At 41.1% G+C, this 21,855-nt stretch overlaps 1 protein-coding gene across 1 annotated transcript in view; it reads right to left on the bottom strand.

Annotated features, from left to right (window-relative positions):
• The window catches only part of LOC126273418 (uncharacterized), a 145,748-nt gene that overhangs the window by 111,721 nt on the left and 12,172 nt on the right, over positions 1-21,855 (bottom strand). The window contains exon 4 of the mRNA XM_049976970.1: positions 15,565-15,720. Coding sequence (XP_049832927.1) covers positions 15,565-15,720 — 156 coding nt within the window. The remainder of the gene's footprint in view (positions 1-15,564; positions 15,721-21,855) is intronic.

Genomic DNA, 21,855 nt, shown 5'->3' with positions numbered 1-21,855 from the left:
ATAATTCCCCACTCTAACATATTTTGAATTAAGTCACGTACTGCCTCCTTATGTACTTCTGGGATTGCAAATGGTTTTTTGAAGAAATGAGCGTCTTTCTGCACTGTCAAAAAACACTCATAATCCTTTACTAGCCCTGGTTGATCTGAGAAAACCTCGGCATGTTTGACTAGTATTTGTCTTAAATCGTTTTTCCTTGCTTCATCAATATCAATTAATTCTAGTAATTTCTCCTCGATCCTATTTCTGACACTCACAAGCTCAGACGGATCCTCTACTTTTTTGCCACCGTACTCATTATAGCCCTCCAAGAATTTCTCTGTTTTACAAATACATATAGGAAAATCATTCTGCTCAGGATCCTCACATAGCTGCTTACCGATGAAAGGTATAGTAATTAGTTTACCCTTAATTTTTACCATAACATCATTGGTAGAATAATTCACCCATCCTTCATATTTATTCAAAAAGTCAGCCCCCACCAATATGTCTACACTCAGTCCATTTATAACTAAGAAGTTCTGTCTTATTTCTACTTCCTTAAATGCTATGGGTAGAAACACTTCCTGTTTTACTGTCTTCTTAGTCTTACCGGTTGCTACTACAATGTTCAAGCCACTTACTGGCATCTTAACAATCTGTTTACTGTTAGGGAGTTCATTTACCAAGTTCTGGGATACTGCACAGACTTCCGATCCAGTATCTATCAAACATTTAACTGGTTCATTTAATACTCTTAGCTCTACTATCGGTTGCCCTAAGTACTCTTTATTTATTTTGGGTTCTGCTTCCTCCAATAAATCTTGCACAATTTCTCTCCTTTCGAAGCCTGTCTTTTGGGTGGCAATCACATTCACACTTACAGGGTTTATTTCATGCTTATTATCACCCTCAATTCTAGTGGCAGCTCCTATTAGCCTATCCACTATTGCTAAGTCAAAACATTTTTCCAATGTTTCCCCCTCTTTCTCATTAACCTCCTTTTCTACGACCCTATCCAAGGCGTCGTCATTAACCTCTACCTCCTCCTCTAATCTATCCTCTTCTTCGTAACTATCTACAACATCAATTATCTTATCAAGCACAGTCACAACCCTGCCATTATTACTGTTCTCACCCCTATCCGACAGCTCTTCATTAGTTTTACTGTGCATAATGTCTTTCTGATTATTACCCTTATAACTAGTACTTAGTTCTTCAATAAGTGGCTTCTTATGATTATTCTTACAGTTAATTGGTTCATTAACCTCCACTTGACTTAAAGCTACTATCTCTGTCTGTTTTACGTTATCCTCCCTAAATTTTGTAGCAACAACATTTATGTTAGGTGGTCGTTCAGGCTGCTTTCTTATGAATGGTTTTGCCAGCGGATTTAACTTTAAACGCTGTTGCCTACGATCGCCAGCACACTCGTAGACAATTAATGGTTTTCCGAGCGCGGTGCGTCATCACTATGCCTCCCGCTGACCGCCTCACCTCCTGACATCTGTCGGCCGCTGTCATACTGCTCGCGTTCATTGAACCTGTTAACATATGTTCTTCCTCTACCACGTGAACTGCCACGGTATCCGCCGCCTCTCTGAACACCCATCCTATTAATGTTTACATCCGCGCGATTGTCATTCTGCCTAGCAGGCGGGCGATGCTCCCTCCTCATGTTTTCTTCTTCTTTTTGGACGGATTCAACCCTTTCTAAATACTGTACGAACTTGTCAATGTTATCTCGGGGCGCAGATATGATCTTAGTTTTCCAGTTCCACGGTAGCTTATTTTCTACCCCTAATATGATCTGTTCTGTTTCTAACTTATTACTAAGGTAGGACAGAGTTGTTACCCACCTTTGAACAAATCGTTTGATGCCCTCTCTCTTGGGGTCATACTTCTCTCCCGACCAGAACCGATTAAGAACATCCATCTGCTTTCTCTTTCCCCAGTATTCCTCAAAGAACGCTAATTTAAATTCTGACAATTTCGCGTATTTTTCAGAGGCTAAATTCCCCCAAACTCTGGCCTCTCCCATCAAATTTGAAGTGATAAAGCCTATCTTTTGTTTATCGCTCCATACTTTCGGCAAAACGTCTTCAAAATCTTTCCAAAATTCTCTGGGGTGCATGTTCTTACTTGGGTCAAATTTTAAAAACTGTCTGTGGGTAACATACGCAACCTCGGTAGATTCAATTATTCCACTGGAAATTATACTACCACTATGGTTAGAAACACACTGTTCTACTTTGGTTAGTCTGCATTCATGCCCACAAAGTTGCTCATTCACACATTCACTGAAATGGCTTATGTGAGTCTCTAAATTATTGACCTTATTTACAACTTGCTCTCCAAGTTTCTCACACCGAATTTTGGTATCATTTACTTTACATTCTAAGGCGGCATGATTAATTTCATTGGAATTCTCTACCACTTTTATGTGCTCACATACTTTATCTAATTCTGCATCAACATGGGATTTAAATTGCTGTTGATCCTCAGTAACCTGTTCGATTCGTGTCGTCAATTCACTTTGCACTTGAACAATATTTTCTGTACATTCTAGTTTAACCTGCTGTATTTCAACATTTACTTTACTACTGAGCACTGCTAAATCTTGCTTCCAACAGTCTCTGAGATCGGATATTTTGGAATCTAAATCAGCGCCCATTTTAGTCATCTCATTACTTAAATCAGATCCTAATTTAGACATTTTTGAATCCATTTTACTTGACATATTAGTTTCCATTTGTGACATATTAGTTTCCCATTTTGATATACTGGAATCCATCTTACTTGACATATTGGAATCCAACACGTTCATCTTAGTTAATAGATTCATCAGCATACTGGCGACATTATCCTTCGCCCCCTCATTTGCTGATACAATGTCCCTATTAACATTAACTACCGGCATGGGTAACTGTAACTCACTGGGCACTGACATATTTGGATCTGACTCCAAACTATAATTAACATAGGATGAATCAGTCAAACTACTACTGAAATTGGGTTGAGACACGTCTAAACTAAAATTCATGGGGTCATTTTCCCCTGTCTCCATCCCACTATCACAACTTAGTTCCGCCTTTTTGTCACTTGGTTAAAACTCAGCCATTTTTCTCAGTTTGACTCCACAAACACACAAAGTTTTCAAAAGCACTGTACTTAACTTTGTGCTTCGGCGTGCTGCGTTGCTGCTAGATGAAACTGCGGGTCCGTTCACCATACACTGCAATGCTGTACCAGTTTCCGGGCCCCCGCTCGAATCAGCGCTGCCAACTGCCACTGCTGTCGTCGCCTCTGCGTAGTCTCCGTAGCTCGTCGTCTGCCAGACGCCGTCGTAGACTGCTATTCCAATCGGCGCGTAGTCACCGAAAAATTCTTCCGTTCCGTACAACACATTACAGTTCACGGACACTTTCACTGTCCTTCCTATTCACGTGGCGATATCAATTTGTACGCTACACAGTTCCTACACATAGCGAGCACTTCTGTATTGTCCGGTAATTGTCACTACTGCTTTTTTTTTTTGATATTCACTGGAATTTACTATTTTGTTTCCCGGCCGATGCACCACTTGCGACGGGTCAGGCTCTTATCGCGCAGTTTCCTTTCCCTGAAAGAAAATCCACCTACCTCGTTTCTTAGGTAGTTGCTGCACTCGCCTCTCCTGATAGCAGCTACTGAAAAAATTGCAGAAAAGCAGTGTTGAAGAAACTGCAATTTAATAGCCGCTCACCGGAGGCCGCGATACATGTTTGCTGAAATACAATCTATGAGCAATCTTCCTAAATAAATTGAGTTATTGGAATGGTAGTAATTGTTTACTCAAACGAGAACGCGAAGTTGGTAATTCTATTTAAGCTCTTTATTGTCTTTAAGCCTGATCATCAGCCCGCTAATCTACGTTTGAAGAAAGTTCAGTTCACAATTCTATCCACACTCAAACCCCGCCAGAATTAGCTTTCAAAGTTACGGAATTTACTTAACTGCAACACAGACGATTTTCTAACATACACGTTTGCAGTCGATGTTCAATAATAGTTCGTTTTTTAACGTTAATGCTCGCCATAAGCACTTAGTAAAAGTTTACGAAGTACCGCCACGCTTTTAATTATTAAAGTTACTCGCGTCTTTCGCGGAACGAAAAGTCACAACTCGCTCAAACTCACACTACGCGTTACTGGACTCTTCCAGTCTCAAATCGCACAGTACCGAACCGATGAAGCCGTTTTATGACTTCATTTTACACATTATTCGCGAGGACACATCAAGCATGTCTCTTCTCGATCACAGTTCCTTCGCGACTCCTCATCCACTCGCGACTCACTCTCCTAGTCCGCTAACCGTCCTCGCATCTCATTGGCTCACACATCACACAGCCAATCAGAATTAACTCTTTGGGTGCGCCTCGCGCCAAAATCTAGCACGCACCAGTCATGACTTCTGAATCATTTACGTCATGATTTCTTGTTACACAAAATTTACTGTATAATTTAACAAACCGAAAGGAAAACTAGACTTTACTTTATTTCCAGAAATTATTTAAATACTCGCGAACGTTCTGGCTGCTTGTACAATACCATACACTCTTGGACATCCGACATTCACTAAGATGGGGAACCACTGGCGACTCTGTTCCCACGGTTACATCGTCTGAACACTTGCGAGTTCCAACCTAGATTTTATACACTTGCAAAGAATGGCGAATGTCCCTCTTTCATTCACTCAGGCACACTCATTCACTCTCACCTACTCATATAAAATAACTGTTCACAAAAATTCAAAACATTTATGGTTTTAACAAAGTTATAGGTGAATTTCTAAAAGTAAAATTCTCAAAATAAATACAAAAGCACGGAAGGTGATTTTGTTTCATAGTTGGATGGTCACTGAAGGTGATCTATACATAATGGTATTTATTTAGACTCGAAAATTGTAGAAATTTGCGTTTTCTGTAAGATTTTTCTAATTTCCAAAATATGCAGGTTTCAAAGCTCAAATTTGGATGACTTATTTTTATTCATAACGGAAACTAGTATATTAACTTTTAATTTCCTCAGGTTCCTCAGTTAGAAGTTATTAAAGATGAAAGTTCCACGTTATACACGCGGCTAGTTAGCGCACAGGTCTTACATTCTCACGGTACAGACATGCCATATGGTCGTGACGTCAGACGAACGGACACCGGTAATCTGCCCGCTACAGCACATATGCTAATCTGATGGCTACTTTACAGTCTGTCTACATTTCACAGTAAATATTTGATAGAAAACTGTGCGCTCGCACTAGTTGCGACGCCATGTTTAGATTGTTACAATCACATGATGAAACCAACACGTTCCTAAGTCTGTACTCCCTACCGTCTTAGTTCTGCACGGAGGTACTGCTTTCCTCTTGGGTTTTGTGTTTTTTTATTATTGTGGCTTTGTTTGTACGAGGTTTACGTTACTTGATATTCGCGTAATGGTTTAGTCGTGGTTTGTCTCTTGGCTTTTTATGTAGCTTTGCTGTAGACGACCAATCAAGCCTTTCGGCTACTCACCATTTTCTCAGAAACCGACTCACTACAGTGTTGCGCGTTGGTAAACTTCCATTTTTGAGGAGCTTAGTATCTAGCAAAGAGCTAACACATTACAAATTTGTACAGGCACAGCCTAATTTACCCCTGACTTGATGCATTTCTGTGGAGTGACATGCATGACTTAGCGGGCGGACCGCATCCCAGTGACAGGAGTAGTTATTATTAATAATCTAATGAATATTTGTACTTGAAGCATTTCTTGTAAATCTAAACGCTTACTTTTGCAAACAATATACACTCCTGGAAATTGAAATAAGAACACCGTGAATTCATTGTCCCAGGAAGGGGAAACTTTATTGACACATTCCTGGGGACAGATACATCACATGATCACACTGACAGAACCACAGGCACATAGACACAGGCAACACAGCATGCACAATGTTGGCACTAGTACAGTGTATATCCACCTTTCGCATCAATGCAGGCTGCTATTCTCCCATGGAGAAGATCGTAGAGATGCTGGATGTAGTCCTGTGGAACGGCTTGCCATGCCATTTCCACCTGGCGCCTCAGTTGGACCAGCGTTCGTGCTGGACGTGCAGACCGCGTGAGACGACGCTTCATCCAGTCCCAAACATGCTCAATGGGGGACAGATCCGGAGATCTTGCTGGCCAGGGTAGTTGACTTACACCTTCTAGAGCAAGTTGGGTGGCACGGGATACATGCGGACGTGCACTGTCCTGTTGGAACAGCAAGTTCCCTTGCCGGTCTAGGAATGGTAGAACGATGGGTTCGATGACGGTTTGGATGTGCCGTGCACTATTCAGTGTCCCCTCGACGGTCACCAGAGGCATATGGGTCAGTGTAGGAGATCGCTCCCCACACCATGATGCCAGGTGTTGGCCCTGTGTGCCTCGGTCATATGCAGTCCTGATTGTGGCGCCTACCTGCACGGCGCCAAACAAGCATACGACCATCATTGGCACCAAGGCAGAAGCGACTCTCTTCGCTCAAGACGACAAGTCTCCATTCGTCCCTCCATTCACGAATGTCGCGACACCACTGGAGGCGGGCTGCACGATGATGGGGCGTGAGCGGAAGACGGCCTAACGGTGTGCAGGACCGTAGCCCAGCTTCATGGAGACAGTTGCGAATGGTCCTCGCCGATACCCCAGGAGAAACAGTGTCCCTAATTTGCTGGGAAGTGGCGGTGCGGTCCCCTACAGCACTGCGTAGGATCCTACGGTCTTGGCATGCATCCGTGCGTCGCTGCGGTCCGGTCCCAGGTCGACGGGCACGTGCACCTTCCGCCGACCACTGGTGACAACATCGATGTACTGTGGAGACCTCACGCCCCACGTGTTGAGCAATTCGGCGGTACGTCCACGCGGCCTCCCGCATGCCAACTATACGCCCTCGCTCAAAGTCCGTCAACTGCCCATACGGTTCACGTCCACGCTGTCGCAGTATGCTACCAGTGTTAATGACTGCGATGGAGCTCCGTATGCCACGGCAAACTGGCTAACACTGACGGCGGCGGTGCACAAATGCTGCGCAGCTAGCGCCATTCGACGGCCAACACCGCGGTTCCTGGTGTGTCCGCTGTGCCGTGCGTGTGATCATTGCTTGTACAGCCCTCTCGCAGTGTCCGGAGCAAGTATGGCGGGTCTGACACACCGGTGTCAATGTGTTCTTTTTTCCATTTCCAGGAGTGTATGTCACAAAATCAATACATAAGATTAATAAATTCAAATAGCGTAAAAACTGAGAAACATTGCTGTTTGTAGAAATATCGTATTTTTTATGTTTTTATAGGAAGGGCACACGCTGCACGGAGTTGGCTCAAGGTATAGCACTACATGAACGAAAGTCTATTTTAATTAACTATGTAAACTGATATTTACTGTGGAAAACAAATATCGTGCAAGACTAGAAAGTCTATAATGAAATAATAAGCAATCAGTTGCATACAATCAATTTAATTTCTTGGTCGATTTAGACACTTAGAGCCCTTCTTCAGAGGGTTATGTTTATCGCATTATTTGCGTCGTAATAAGTATTGCTCATTGACCCTGCCTGTATATTTTAGGACCTTGTCATTGTGCTTTATGTACTTGATACACGCAAATAATGGGACCGGCCAAACTAACTATCTGAAACAGGTCAGGATATTAAATTTCGTACATGCAATAGACTGCTTATTATTTCATTACATAATACTATACTTGCTGAATATGGAGGAAGTACTAGACTAAAACGTCCGTTGCTATCAAAATCGGGAAAGTTTTTATTAATTATAAGTAATAGATGTCCCCGGATATGAACAGTTTCGAGGAGTTCATTCAAACTAGTGTCCTTAGTTACAACATCGTCACCTGTGCAATCACGTAATGTTTTTACGGTCGCCATTTTTAATCGGAATATTCTGCGCGCCACTTACCAAACGCATAATGAATATCGTCGACTTCAAGCAACCCGACAGCTATGGTCGCAGGTTCGAATCCTGTCTCGGGCACGGAAGTGTGTGTTGTACTTAGGTTAGTTAGGTTTAAGTAGTTCTAAGTTCTAGGTGACTGATGACCTCAGAAGTTAAGTCCCAAACTGCTCAGAGCCATTTGAACCATTTTTCAAGCAACTCCTGACATATTCGTTCAGTTCTCATGTTTCATGCCAATTCATTACCTGAATAAAGTAATACCTATCATACAAAAGACGGACGAGATAAGCATCATAAATTCACTCTGACTCCAAAATGTACTTGACATAAAATGTACTTCAATTTCACATACTCGACTTTACTTTGTAAGTAGGCTGTTTAGGTTTTCTTATTGGTAACGCCGCAAAGCACTCGGTATGAGAAATCACTGGCTGTGCTGTGCGCAGTGTGTGTTTAGTTTGCATTGTTGTCTGCCATTGTAGTGTTGAGCAGAGGCAGCTGGATGCTAACAGCGCGTAGCGTTGCGCAGTTGGAGGTGAGCCGCCAGCAGTGGTGGACGTGGGGAGAGAGATGGCGGAGTTTTGAAATTTGTAAGAATTGGTGTCATGAACTGATATATATATTGTGACTATAAAGGTAAATACATTGTTTGTTCTCTATTAAAATCTTTCATTTGCTAACTGTGCCTATCATTAGTTAGTGACTTCTGTAGTTTGAAACTTTTAGTTAGCTGGTAGTAGTGGCGCTCGCTATTTTGCAGTAGTTCGAGTAACGAAGGTTTTTGTGAGGCAAGTGATTTGTGAAAGGTTTAGGTTATTGTTAGTCAGGGCCATTCTTTTGTAGGGATTTTTGAAAGTCAGATTGCATTGCGCTAAAAACTATTGTGTGTCAGTTTAAGCACAGTCGTGTATAAATTGTTTTAAGGGGACGTTTCATATGGCGACCCTGCCAGGATTCGAACCTGGAAACTTCATCACCACATCTTTAAAGGACATTGCTCATGAGCAAGATAAAGATCCGATTTGGAAAGACATCAGAAGTAAATGGCATGAAAAGACACACACACAGATTCGGCATTATTATCTGGTTAGAAACAACATACTGTTCAAATGATGCACTGTTGATGAGAAGCTATGGGTACTTTGCATTCCAGACGATTTTGTTAATAAGCTCATTTGGTTCATTCATTTCAGCTATGCACATTTTGGTCCACGAAAATGTTATCATATTCTTCGAACGAGTTGTTATTTTAACAATATGGAAAAGAGAATTCGAAGAGTCTTGTCTATTTGTAAACTTTGTCAAAAGGCGAAACCATCTACTGTCTCTCATCGTGCTCCATTGTTTCCTATCATTCCTTCTAAATTAAAAGAATTTGCTGCTGTTGATCTCTTGGGACTGCTTGTCAGAACATCTAATTGATTTTCGTACGTTCTAGTCGCTGTTGAACTTACTTCAAAATTTGTTTCTTTCACTCCGTTACGTAAAGCCACTGCACGGTCTGTATCCAACGCCTTTGTTAGAAATTTCTTACGTGCAGTTGGACACGTTAGTGAAGTAATTTCAGATAACGGACCACCATTCAGATCTGCTGTTTGGTCACGCATGCTTCGTAACCATAAAATCAAATCTGTTTTTATTTCATTGTGCTCACCACATTGTAGCCCGTCTGAACGGATTATGAAAGAAATCAATAAGCTTTGCAGACTTTATTGTCACAGAAAGCATCAGCACTGGGACAGATATTTACACATATTTCAAAACGTGCTGAATGAAATGCCTCATGACTCCACTGCTTTACCACCTGTTCTTGTACTGAAGAATAAAGAACCACCAAACAGAATCAGAGAGCTTGTACCGTTTCCAAGTACACGTAAACTTCGACACAAAGACATAATTGATTTGGCTATTAAAAATATAAATTCTGCTGCAGACAAAAGAAAAAAATTACATGGTAAAGCAAATGCAAAGAAATTATATATTGGTCAGAAAGTTCTCATTAAAGTTCATCCATTGTCACATAAGAAGAAACACTTGAGTCACAAATTCTTTCTAGTTTACAATGGACCATACAAAATCCGACGTATACCACATGATAATTGCGTTGAAGTTGAAACCCTGCGTACTAGGAAGAGTAAAGGTTTACACCACATTTCACATGTAAAACCGTTTATTGAAAGATAATCTGCTTTTTAACTTTGTCTTTGCCATAAAACATTTCACTTCACATTTCTAGTATGCTTTATCACACTGAGAAACTGTTAACATGCAGCAATGTTTGAAGTTTACTATCCAGTCTAGAACCTACGGAACATATTTAGACAGTATTTACGAGTGCATTGTTATAGTGAACAGACATCACTGTGTTATTGCGTGTGTACATTCTTGCTTGTTAGTTGCACGATTACGTAACGACTATAAGGCTCACATACTTAGAACATTTACCAGTATTGCTAATGAGATTTTAATGCAATATTTTGGTTTACTTGAAAATACATTCTCGATTTAAAGTACTTTCTGTGAGATACCAGATGATACAGTGGTTAGTTTATGTGACAGCTACACGATTTTATCACGACGCTAATAATGAGTGACAATTTACAATGTTGCTTTTGCAGTTTATCTGTTTTATATCTGCACAGTTTTTCTGAATTTTTCTGGAAAGTAAAACATGTTTTAGTAGTAACGTTTGTGGTATAGCTACAATGAGACAGCCTTTACTGTAGCACAACAATACGTACAGTACAGTACTTACTTCATCACGGCAATAAGCGTAATAACTAAGATATCTATACGCAAAGCATTTCAATTTCGTTTATCATGAGGTAAGTACATTGACTTCTGCAGAACTTAGCTTTCGGAGGACAATAACTACGACACTTCCACAGAGATTCTCTTACAGCAAGACGCACGTTTAGCGCTACAGGACACGCATTAAACTATTTATTTTTCAACATATTTGAATTACAAATGAAGTTTTCCGTGATACATTTCATTCCATTGCTGTAATCTGTAACACCTGAGGATATAATTACATTATTCCTCAGGGGGGTACACGCTTACTTTGTGTACCATGTGTTTGGCAAGCACAAGGAGCCCTAGCTAATATGGTATTTGTTTATACAACTTTACACATCGGTACCATATTTCTCTAACACAAATTATACAGCTATCTGATCATTTAACTGAGAGAGACAAACATTTACTTAACTTCATCAGTGACAGATATTTACGTAATTACACCATTGGATAACTTCACACTTACCAAGTTGTATTTTGTCTGTACTTTGTGAACTGTTCATATTTATTCAGAACCACTGTGATACTATGAGAGCTTTGAATTATGTATTTGGTATGTGGTCATGATTTTTAAAGTACGTTTGAGGTAGATGACACTTTTGACATGAGCACAGATTTTTTTTTTGGGGGGGGGGGGGGTTTGAAATAGGAAGCCACGACGATTTTGAGATTTGGCTGAGGTTTTATTATGTTATGATGACGATGTGTATTACGCTGTTGTGGTATGTTTATGATCAATAGGCTGATGCTATGTGAGGAATTTGATTATGCTATGTATTTCTTATGATTAAATATTGAAGAAGTGTCGACAAATATGTATATGAGTAATAAAGCAAGGAATAATGAGTAGTGGTTAGGGACTCTGGTTTGTGAAAAAGGATGTCGGAAACCGAGAATCGTACTTTAAGAGATATGAAACGTATGTAAATGCGTGATTGTATTACAATACCGAATAAAAATTTTTGGACACTGTTATATCAATAGGATTTTGTTTCTACAGATGTGTAACGCAAATTCTTGACCTATGTAATATTTTTTATTTGAGACTGCCACTGTAGCGGAAACTGGTGTCGTAAATATTTCGACAAGACAGTTAAATGTCCACCTGCACGTAATGCGTCGTGGGCACCGAGCTGCGTGACAACCACCTGCCAAAAAAAGCCATTAGTGTGTGTCTGTCAGAGGCACAGGTGAAAAAAAAAAAAGAGGCCGTTATCCTCGCTATTGACACTCCTTTGTTGAAAGCATCGCAAAAACGACACGCTCATTACTTGGAAAGATACTTTCTTACATCTGCACACCTGATAATGACAAGCGTCTTTCTACGAGAATTGAGAGAATTTCTACTAACTTATGAAATGCCACATCACTATTGAATGATATTTTTATGCTTTTTACATAAATGCTTATTTCTTTTGATTTCTGTTTTCTGTGTTGCAGCATTGGTTTTATAAAATAAAAGTAAATGCATTTGCTAATGTCAACAGATCTGTTAAATAATAATTTGATGCTCCACATTCTTCAAAAAAAAAAAAAAAAGGAGCACTTGGAAAGGAAAGAACAATAAGAAGGACTAGTAACAGGAACTGCATACATAATTTTCTTTTCAAGTACTTGGTAATTTGTTGTAGCATTTGTTTTGTGGTGCACCACTTTAATTATATAGAAATTAAGATGTGAATATACATTTCCCTTATCTGCATTGTTGTCTTTAGTGTAATATTTTTTCTGCTTGAGCTATGTCATGTTTAGATATAAGTTATTGCATTTTCTGCTGCTGTTTGCTAGGCATAGTCCTACTAAATTTCACTTTGCATTACTCTGTTAAGCCAGTTTTACTACTGATTTATTTTTTCTTGTTTGCTGCGCATTGCCTTATATTAGTTGTAATATTGCTGCCTTTTTTTGCCAATTTCCATTTTTTTCCATTCCTGTTTCTATTAATTGTTTTGTGCTGCTGCATTGCCTCGTCCATTAGTTAAGCATCTGAGCTCAGTAGATTTAAGTTAGCTTAAGAGGGGGTAGCCTATATAAGAGAATGAGTTGCGATGAATTTGAAGAAATGCACTGAGAGGTTATATGAGAAAAGTACAGAAAGCAGGTATAGATAGGACTTTTTGGAAATAATGAAGAACGAAGGGAGATCACGGGGAAGTAAAGAAAGTTTTGTTTGCAAAATACTGCAGTAAAACAAAGCCTGCCCTTTCCTTGTGTTATCCCACTATGTGTTTGTGTACCCTTGTGTATTTATGTTCTTCCTGTCTTTATATGTTCATCTGATAAGACTTATGTTGTAGAATTTTCTAATATTCAGCTACATTCATTATGATGAGGAATACTGTTATCCTCAAATATAATTTGCATTAATAACGTGTTATTTACTTTGTAAAGATGTTTACACATTATTTATTCTGTTTTGTTCTAATGCTCATGTTTGAAGTTGATGTTTCAAAAGTTATTCTGATCTTTAATGTATGTAATTTTTGTAACACTGATGTATTTGCTATATCGTTTCTTTTGTAAAGCCTGTACTACTACAAATGTTATCTGTATTGTTATGTTCTTTAAAGATGTATTTTGTAAATTTTTATTTTATTCTGATGTTATAAAATTGTAATTGACACCAGTTCATCAAATTAAGTAACTTGTAAATTACATTTCAGTGCACACGTTTCTGTTGGTCATAGTATATGGACAATATGTGAGAAGTAGGGACTGATAGTGTTTGCACGTGTGTTAATAATTCAGTAATGGACTGGATAACAGCATTGCTGGTTCTAAGGACATTTCAAAAACAATTTTTCTGAGTGCACAAGTGGTGGTTATGGACTTGCTATATTATCTGCAAGACTCTTCAATGGTGATTGTGGGCCTGCACAGTCAAACAGATGGCTGCTGGCCATCTCTACAAGGACTACAGTGGGTCTACACATTTGATGACCGACCAATACCATTATTTCTACAAGGACTGCAGCGGGTCTGCACCTCTGGTGGCCCACCAATACCGTAATCTCTACCAGGACTACAGTGGGTCTGCTCTGTGATGACCTACCTACCGATAGCCTTCAACGTCGACTGACTCTGTTGTGGCCCATTAACTGTCTGCATTTCAAGAGTCAGCACTGTCTTTCGTTGGAAGGACAACAGTACTTCTTCAAGACTGCATGGAAATCAACTACTTCCGTGTGCATTTTCTTTTATTGCTCAGTCTTTGAGAAAAACCCTACTATTTTACTGTGATGAATGATCAGGACTGTCTATATGGACTGTGAGAAAATTTTAGCTTTTGACCAACATTGTATCAATAAGTGTGTGCATTTGATATCTTTGTTATAGTAATTATGAAAAATTTTATCAAATCATTATTGGCCACTGCCCAAAACAATTTGTAAACATTTTTTGTGGGGAGCATGGGGCTATGTAAGTTGGCTGTTTAGGTTTTCTTATTGGTAACGCCGCTTTGCACTCGGTATGAAAAATCACTGGCTGTGCTGAGCGCAGTGTGTGTTTAGTTTGCATTGTTGTCTGTCATTGTAGTGTTGAGCAGAGGCAGCTGGATGCTAACAGCGCGTAGCGTTGCGCAGTTGGAGGTGAGCCGCCAGCAGTGGTGGACGTGGGGAGAGAGATGGCGGAGTTTTGAAATTTGTAAGAATTGGTGTCATGAACTTATATATATATTGTGACTATAAAGGTAAATACATTGTTTGTTCTCTATTAAAATCTTTCATTTGCTAACTGTGCCTATCATTAGTTAGTGACTTCTGTAGTTTGAAACTTTTAGTTAGCTGGCAGTAGTGGCGCTCGCTGTATTGCAGTAGTTCGAGTAACGAAGATTTTTGTGAGGTAAGTGATTTGTGAAAGGTATAGGTTATTGTTAGTCAGGGCCATTCTTTTGTAGGGATTTTTGAAAGTCAGATTGCGTTGCGCTTAAAACTATTGTGTGTCAGTTTAAGCACAGTCGTGTATAAATTGTTTTATGGGGACGTTTCAACTTGACGCCTGTGGACGGCTACCGTAGACGCATCGACGCTTCCAGTGTGATGCCACTGGCTTTAGTGGTAGTAGTATTAACGAATTCATAACAGATGTCGCTTTAGGCCCGATTTCCTCATATTCAGATCAAGAAATTTCACGAACAGTTGTGTAGGGTTGTGCTAAATCCCAGTGTAACATACAAGGGTTAATCAGGATGGTAATTCCAGTATTTTGTCATCTCTTTCCCACTGGTTGCTGCAGTTTTAACGATGGTGTGCACCCATATAATGAGTGCATTTCCTTTACCTCACGTCTATGGTCACAAATATTTTTGTCATCAGACTACCCGTTTCGGTCTATACTCACCATCTTCAGATCTGTTTTATGAAAAAATTTCCAGTGTGGCTAGAGTATATTACGACTTTTTTTATATAAAAGAGATCTGAAGATGGTCATTATTGACCGAAACTTGTCATTTCTTACCTACTTGTTGCTGCAGTTTTAACGATGGCGTGCACCCATATGATGAGTGCATTTCCTTTACCTCACGTCTATGGTCACAAATATTTTTGTCATCAAACTACCCGTTTCGGTCTATACTGACCATCTTCAGATCTGTTTTATGAAAAAACTTCCAATGTGGCTCCAGTATATTAGGACTTCTTTTTTTTATAAAGGAGATCTGAAGATGGTCATTATTGACCGAAACTGTTACTCTGATGACAAAAAAAAATTTGACCATATATGTAAAGTAAAGGAAATATCTCCTGTTTTCGGCGTGGCGACCATGTGATGCTTGTGAAAAGTAGCGTGTAGTAAGCAGTGTGAGAGAGCGCTCACCGCCAGGAAGGAGTCCCTGGTGACGGGCTGCAGCCGGCCGGCGGTGATGGCCAGCCGCCTCTGGGCTCGCACCGCCACGAACAGCAGCGCCCTCTGCACGGTGGGCGGAGCGTCCGGCCAGCCCACAGACAGCGCCGCGTCCGCCACCAGCTGGCCCTGCAATGCGTGCGCACACTCACATCAGTCACTCACTCACTCGCAACACACTGCACCGTCCGTGCCACAGCCCAGTAGCAGCAGCGTGGCGCAGGCAGGCAACCCGCCACGCGCGAAATTGGCTGTTGGCGCTGCGAGGACTGGCCAGCGGATCGGCAAATTGAAGGACAAACAAATTGTTCACACGCTGCAGCCTCTGTGCCACTAGGTAGACGCCGATCTTTGCAAACCCAGTGTCGTGACTATCTGTTTCGTTTTCAACCTCTTTAAACGGCATGGAAACTGTCAATAAAGATAACGAATAATTGGAACCAGTTACTTTCAAAATGTACCCAGAATTCACTTACCCGGACAGCCTGAGAAATGATATGTATAAAAATGAAGCAGTCAGGTACCACATTCTGAAGAAGAAAGCATAGTACAATATAGACGAACAATACTTCATTCTACTTGTGAACAAACTACAGCCACGCAACAAGATACCTGACATGTATAGACAACGTGAAATTAATACATATTTACTATATAAATCGTGATTTATGGTCAGAATTATAAATGTGACAAAACAACTGGGTCGAGATACAGTGAAGAGCCAAGGAAACTGATACACTTTCCAAATAGCGTGTAGGGCCGCCGCGATTACGTACAAATGCCACAACACAACATGACACGGACTCGACTGATGTCTGAAGTAGTGCTGGACGGCACTGACACCATCAGTCCTGCAGGGTTGGCCGTAGATCAGTAAGAGAACGACATGGTGGACCTCTTCTGAACACCACGTTGCAAGGCATCCCAAATATGCGCAATAGTGTTCATGTCTAGGGAGTTTGGTGGCTAGCGAAAGTGTTTAAACGTAGAAGAGTGTTCCTGGAGTCACTCTGTAGCAATTCAGGACGTGTGGGGTGTCGCATTGTCTTGCTGGAATGGCCAAAGTCCGTCGGAATGCACAATGGACATGAATGGATGTAGGTGACCAGACAGGTTGCTTACGTAAGTGTCACCCGTCAGAATCGTACCTAGACGTATCTGGGGTCTCGTATCACTCCAACGTTACAAGCCCAAAACAATTACAGACCCTCGGCCAGCTAGGACAATCCCCTGCTGACATGCAGGGTCCATTGGTTCATGAGGTGGTCTCCATAGGAGTACACATCCATCCACTCGATACAATTTGAAACGAAAATCATCTGACCAGGGAATATGTTTTAGTCATTAACAGTCCAATGTCGGTTTTGACAGGCCCGGGTGAGGCGTACAGCTTTGTGTCATGTAGTCATCAACGGTACACGAATGGGCCTTCCGCTCCGAAATCCCACATCGATGATGTTTCGTTGAATGGCTAGTACGCTGACACTTGTTGATGCCCTAGTGTTAAAATCTGCCGCAATTAGAGGAAGGATAGCTGTCTTATCACAGTGAAAGATTCTTTTCAGTAGACCTTGATTTCGTTCTTGCAGGATCTTTCTCCAGCCACAACGAGGTCCGAGATATGATATTTTACCGGATTCCTAATATTCACTGTACACTCTTGAAATGGTCGTACGGGAGAATCCCGACTTTATCGCTACCTCGGAGCGCCTACTACAACACTACGTTGAAACTCACTTATATCTTGATAAACTGTAATTGTAACAACAATAACTGATATAAGAACTGTGTCAGGCGCTTGTTGTCTTATATAGGTGTTATCAACCGCAGCAGCGTATTCTGCGTGTATTTGAATATGCATGTCTATACCAGTTTCTTGTGTTTCCATGTACGTACCACGCAAGCCACTGTACGGTGAGTGGTAGGGGGTATGTTGGAAGTGGTGGAATTATTCTGCAGTCAGTTTCAAATCCCGGTTTTCTAAATTTTCAGAATAATATGAATGCGCGGTGTCTGTTCTTTCGGAAATGAATGCAAGGGATATAATTAGTTCTTCCCTTTCCTTTTCCTTCTCTCCCCCCACATTAGGTTTACATAATATGTGCCACAGCTGCGGATTGTCCATGGTGTCTGCCCTGCGGACATATCCAGAAGCAAAGACACTACGCTTGCATGTAATCGATCAACGTCGATGATGAGTGACCCCACATCCCCTAATGTTGATGCAAATTTACTTTCTACCCGCAGTGGAAATTTCAAATTAGCGATCATGTAGGACACTGACAGGGACTGCCGATATGTGGACTGTGGATAGGTGGATAGGCGGCACTGGGTGGGAGGGTGTCAGCCAGGGAGCGTTTCGAGACAGTACGCGCGTTTGCGGGTGGTGCAGTGGTTCACTCAACTGCTTAGCAGGCCCGGTCTGTCGCAAATTTTCGCTCGTTGCCACTGATTCCGCAGTAATTTCCAATGCAGCTAATGTCATTAGTTCGCCTTTCCGCCAGGGGTTCCAATGAGACATTCCAATCAATCTCTGCAATACTTGCGTGTTGTACGAACCGACCGGTAACACATCTAGCAGCCCGCCTCCGAACTGCTTAGATATGTGCCTTTAACCTGATTTGGTGCCGATGCCAAACACTCGAGCAGTTCTCATGAATATCTCGCACCATATACGCTTTCTACTTTACTGGTCAATAGCTCTTTACGTCAATTCTCCCAAATAGTTGAAGTCGGCCATTACCCTTCTGTACCGCAGCCCTCACATGATCGTTCCATTTGACATGGTTGTGGATCGTGACGCCCAAGTATTTAGAAGACATACCTGTGTCAAGCAGGACTCCAATAATGCTGTAATGGAACACTACGGGATATTCATAGGCAATAACTTAAATTTTTCTATGTTTGGAGCCAGCTGCCATTAATAAAAAAATGGCTCTGAGCAAAAAAAAAAATTGTTTAAATGGCTCTGAGCACAATGGGACTTAAATTCTGAGGTCATCAGAACTAATTAAACCTAACTAACCAAAGGACATCACACACATCCATGCCCGAGGCAGGATCCGAACCTGCAACCGTAGCGGTCGTGCGGTTCCAGACTGTAGCGCCTATAACGGCTCTGTCACCCCGGCTGGCAGCCATAAAACACATCAACCAGAAAATCTGTCTAGATCTTGCATCCTCCTTCACTCAACTTCTACAACGTCGCGTACACCACAGCATCACCAGGAAACGACTCCAGATTGATGCCCACCCTGTCTACCAGATCATTTATTTATGCAGAAATTAATAGCAGTCCGGTTAAACTTCGAGCGCTTCAAACTGTAACCTTGTCTCTTCTATTAATTAAGAAGTCTTCGAGCCACTCACATGTCTGGGAACGTATTCCATATAATCGCACATTCGTTAACATTCTGCTGTGGGGCATTGTATCAAATGCTTTCCCGAAATCTAGAAATACGGGGATTACCGATGTGTCCGATTCTACCCATTTGCTGCGACCCGTGCCATCATCAATATGGCGGAAATGGTTATTCTAAGAGTCTCTAATATGGCGCTTACGATGTAACTACATACACACGGCAACGAACACGAAAATAAATATAAATAAGGCAATAACATCTCCCTTCTAAAATACTATCAAAGTAACGTGGCAGCTGCGGAAAATTGGGGGTTTTCGGTAGGGGACAAGCTAATTATAACAGTAAAATTAAGACACACCATGATCCCAAAACGCACAAAATGATGAACAAAACAAATTTACAAAATCTACAGGAATCTGAAACTTCCTTTCACTTTTTTGTGTTAATTTGATGTGCAAATATGTATCCCTGTTTCCTTAATAGGCATCAAACTGGCGCAGAAAAATCTTTCAGACTGCGATCAAACATCGCCAGACAATGTGTTGATACGCCGTCTCTGGTGCACTTTTGGTTGACTGAGCAATCACGGCAGACTTCGCTTACAGCTCCTCCATAGCCAATTCTTTGTGCAGGATATCATATGCTCGCTCAGCTGAGATGCCTACAGTGTGAACGATCTCAAGAATTTTTATTCGATGGTCTTGCGTTACCGTACCATTGATTTTTTCAATGATTTGTTTTTCGATGGTCTCAGTTGGGTGGTCGGAGCGCGCTTAGTCTACGGTGCTTGTCCGACTAGGTTTAAATTCATAAACCCAAAATATAATGGCCTTCAATTAAAGATCTCAGTCCCCTTTAACTTCGTCTAGTTCTCTTTTGATCTGTGCAGCAGCCCGACCCTTCAAAGGAAAATGTTTGGTAAACGAATGAAACTCGGCTTTTCCATTTTCAGTCACATTCGACACACTGAGCAGACGACTATCAACGAACGACCGTATGCTCTACGTTGTTGAAATTCTTTATCCGATCCTGAGAATAATCAAGATTACGAACCACTAACGCGAAACAGAACTGGTTCACTCTTTCATGGAAATTTAAGTCTTATTAAACCACCCTCGTATTTCAATCTCATAAGTTATTTTCTAATGCTTTTGGTAGTACTTTAATTCAGGGAAACTTTGATCTTCTAGAAAATTTTGCTTCATTAGTGTTACGAAACATATAATTCGTAATCGATGGGGACTTTCACTTAAGCATCAATTCCCGTATACTTGTAATTAACGATTCTGTGACGGGTAATCGTGTAGCTACGATAAAGGGTACACAGGTCCACCACCGACTTGGCGACACCCTCACCCCTCTCCCTTCTTTTCTCACGACATCACCGACATTTTCTTTTCCTTTCCTTCACCACTTGCCCTGTTAGTCTATTTACTACGATCAACCTGACTTTACAGAGAGGTAAAAGGTATTCATTTCAATAACTCCTTTTTGAAGTTTACAACTCAATACGAAAAATAGAACACTATAGATCCTTAAACAGCAGTGGCCCAAACAATATGGATATTCATTTTTCATTGTTTCACTGCAGACCATTGCAAGACAGTCAGAAACAAATTAACAGAGGCTTAACATGCACCTTGACTGTAATGACTCACACGGCATTGCGAGAGTGGTTCCATAGCAACGCAAGGGAAAGGTAAGTCTTATAAACAACTGCTTTGTTTTGTCCCATACGATATCCCCGCGATTTCCATCATACATCTCCGCCCACTGCCTGGCCTCCTACGCTCGAATCCTTTCCTACCTTCTTCTGCCCACTCCTGCTTCTCTCATGCACTTTCCCTGTTCCTTTTACCCATCATTTCTTTTCATACGTACAAACATGCGATCATGAAAATGGAGCGCACGGCACGTATCTTGGCTCCCATAAACTTTTTAAGTCATTGCTATGGCTGCGAATAAGGACACCACTTCACTGCTCTCCACATCCCCCGGAGCTTGATCCGTTAGACACATCCGTTAATAACACGCTTCTGAATGCGGAAGCCTACATCGTTGTATCATAAGACACTTGTAAGTAGCTCCATTAGGAAGTTCTCTTGTATTAAGCATGCGAAATGTTTTCACGCACGCACTGTGAAAGGCTGAGAGACCAGGAGCAAAACAACATTGCGGAAGACAGGTGTTGCGGACGTTTTTGCGATGGGACTTTCATGCATGTGCTAGTACATTGCTGTTGCTTTCAGTGTGATGACTGGCTTGGTGCAGCTCCCCACCCTACAATATTTTATGAAAGTCTCTTTATTTCTGCATAACAAGTGAAATCTTTATCCAAACCTACATACTGTATTCAAGCCATGGTCACCGACTTTAACCATCACAACCTCGCTTCAATACCAAACTAATGATTAGCTGGTGTCTCAGAATGTGTCCTATCAACAGAATCAGTCCTTTCGATAGTTTTGACATAAATTTCTTCTTCCTCAGTTTTACGCAGTACCTCCTGTACATTAGACCTGCCCACTTAAACCTCATCATTCTCCTGTAGCACCTGTTTTCAGGCGCTTCTACTTTATTCTGATCTGAGCTCCTCATCGTCGAATTTCACTCCTGTAGAAATATCTTGTGAAACCACATCCTAACACTTAAATTTATATTAACAAAATAAATTCTTTTTTTCGGATATACTTTTCTTCCTACTCCCACTCTGCATTTTAAATCTTCTCTACTTCCAGTATCTCCTTTTGTTTTGATGCTCAAATAACGAAACTCACATCGTCTTTCTGTCTTATTTCTCAGCTTAGTTTGCTCACCATCGTCTGATGTAATGCATTAAAATTTGTTTTTCTTTTGCTGTCGTTCGTCATCCAGTCTCTTCTCAAGTCGCTAGCAATTCTGT

Source organism: Schistocerca gregaria, chromosome 5 (genome assembly GCF_023897955.1).
Source record: "Schistocerca gregaria isolate iqSchGreg1 chromosome 5, iqSchGreg1.2, whole genome shotgun sequence".
In the NCBI taxonomy this organism is placed as follows: domain Eukaryota; kingdom Metazoa; phylum Arthropoda; class Insecta; order Orthoptera; family Acrididae; genus Schistocerca; species Schistocerca gregaria.
The sequence above is the reverse complement of the archived record's forward strand: the minus strand, read 5'-3'. Positions and strand labels throughout refer to the sequence as shown.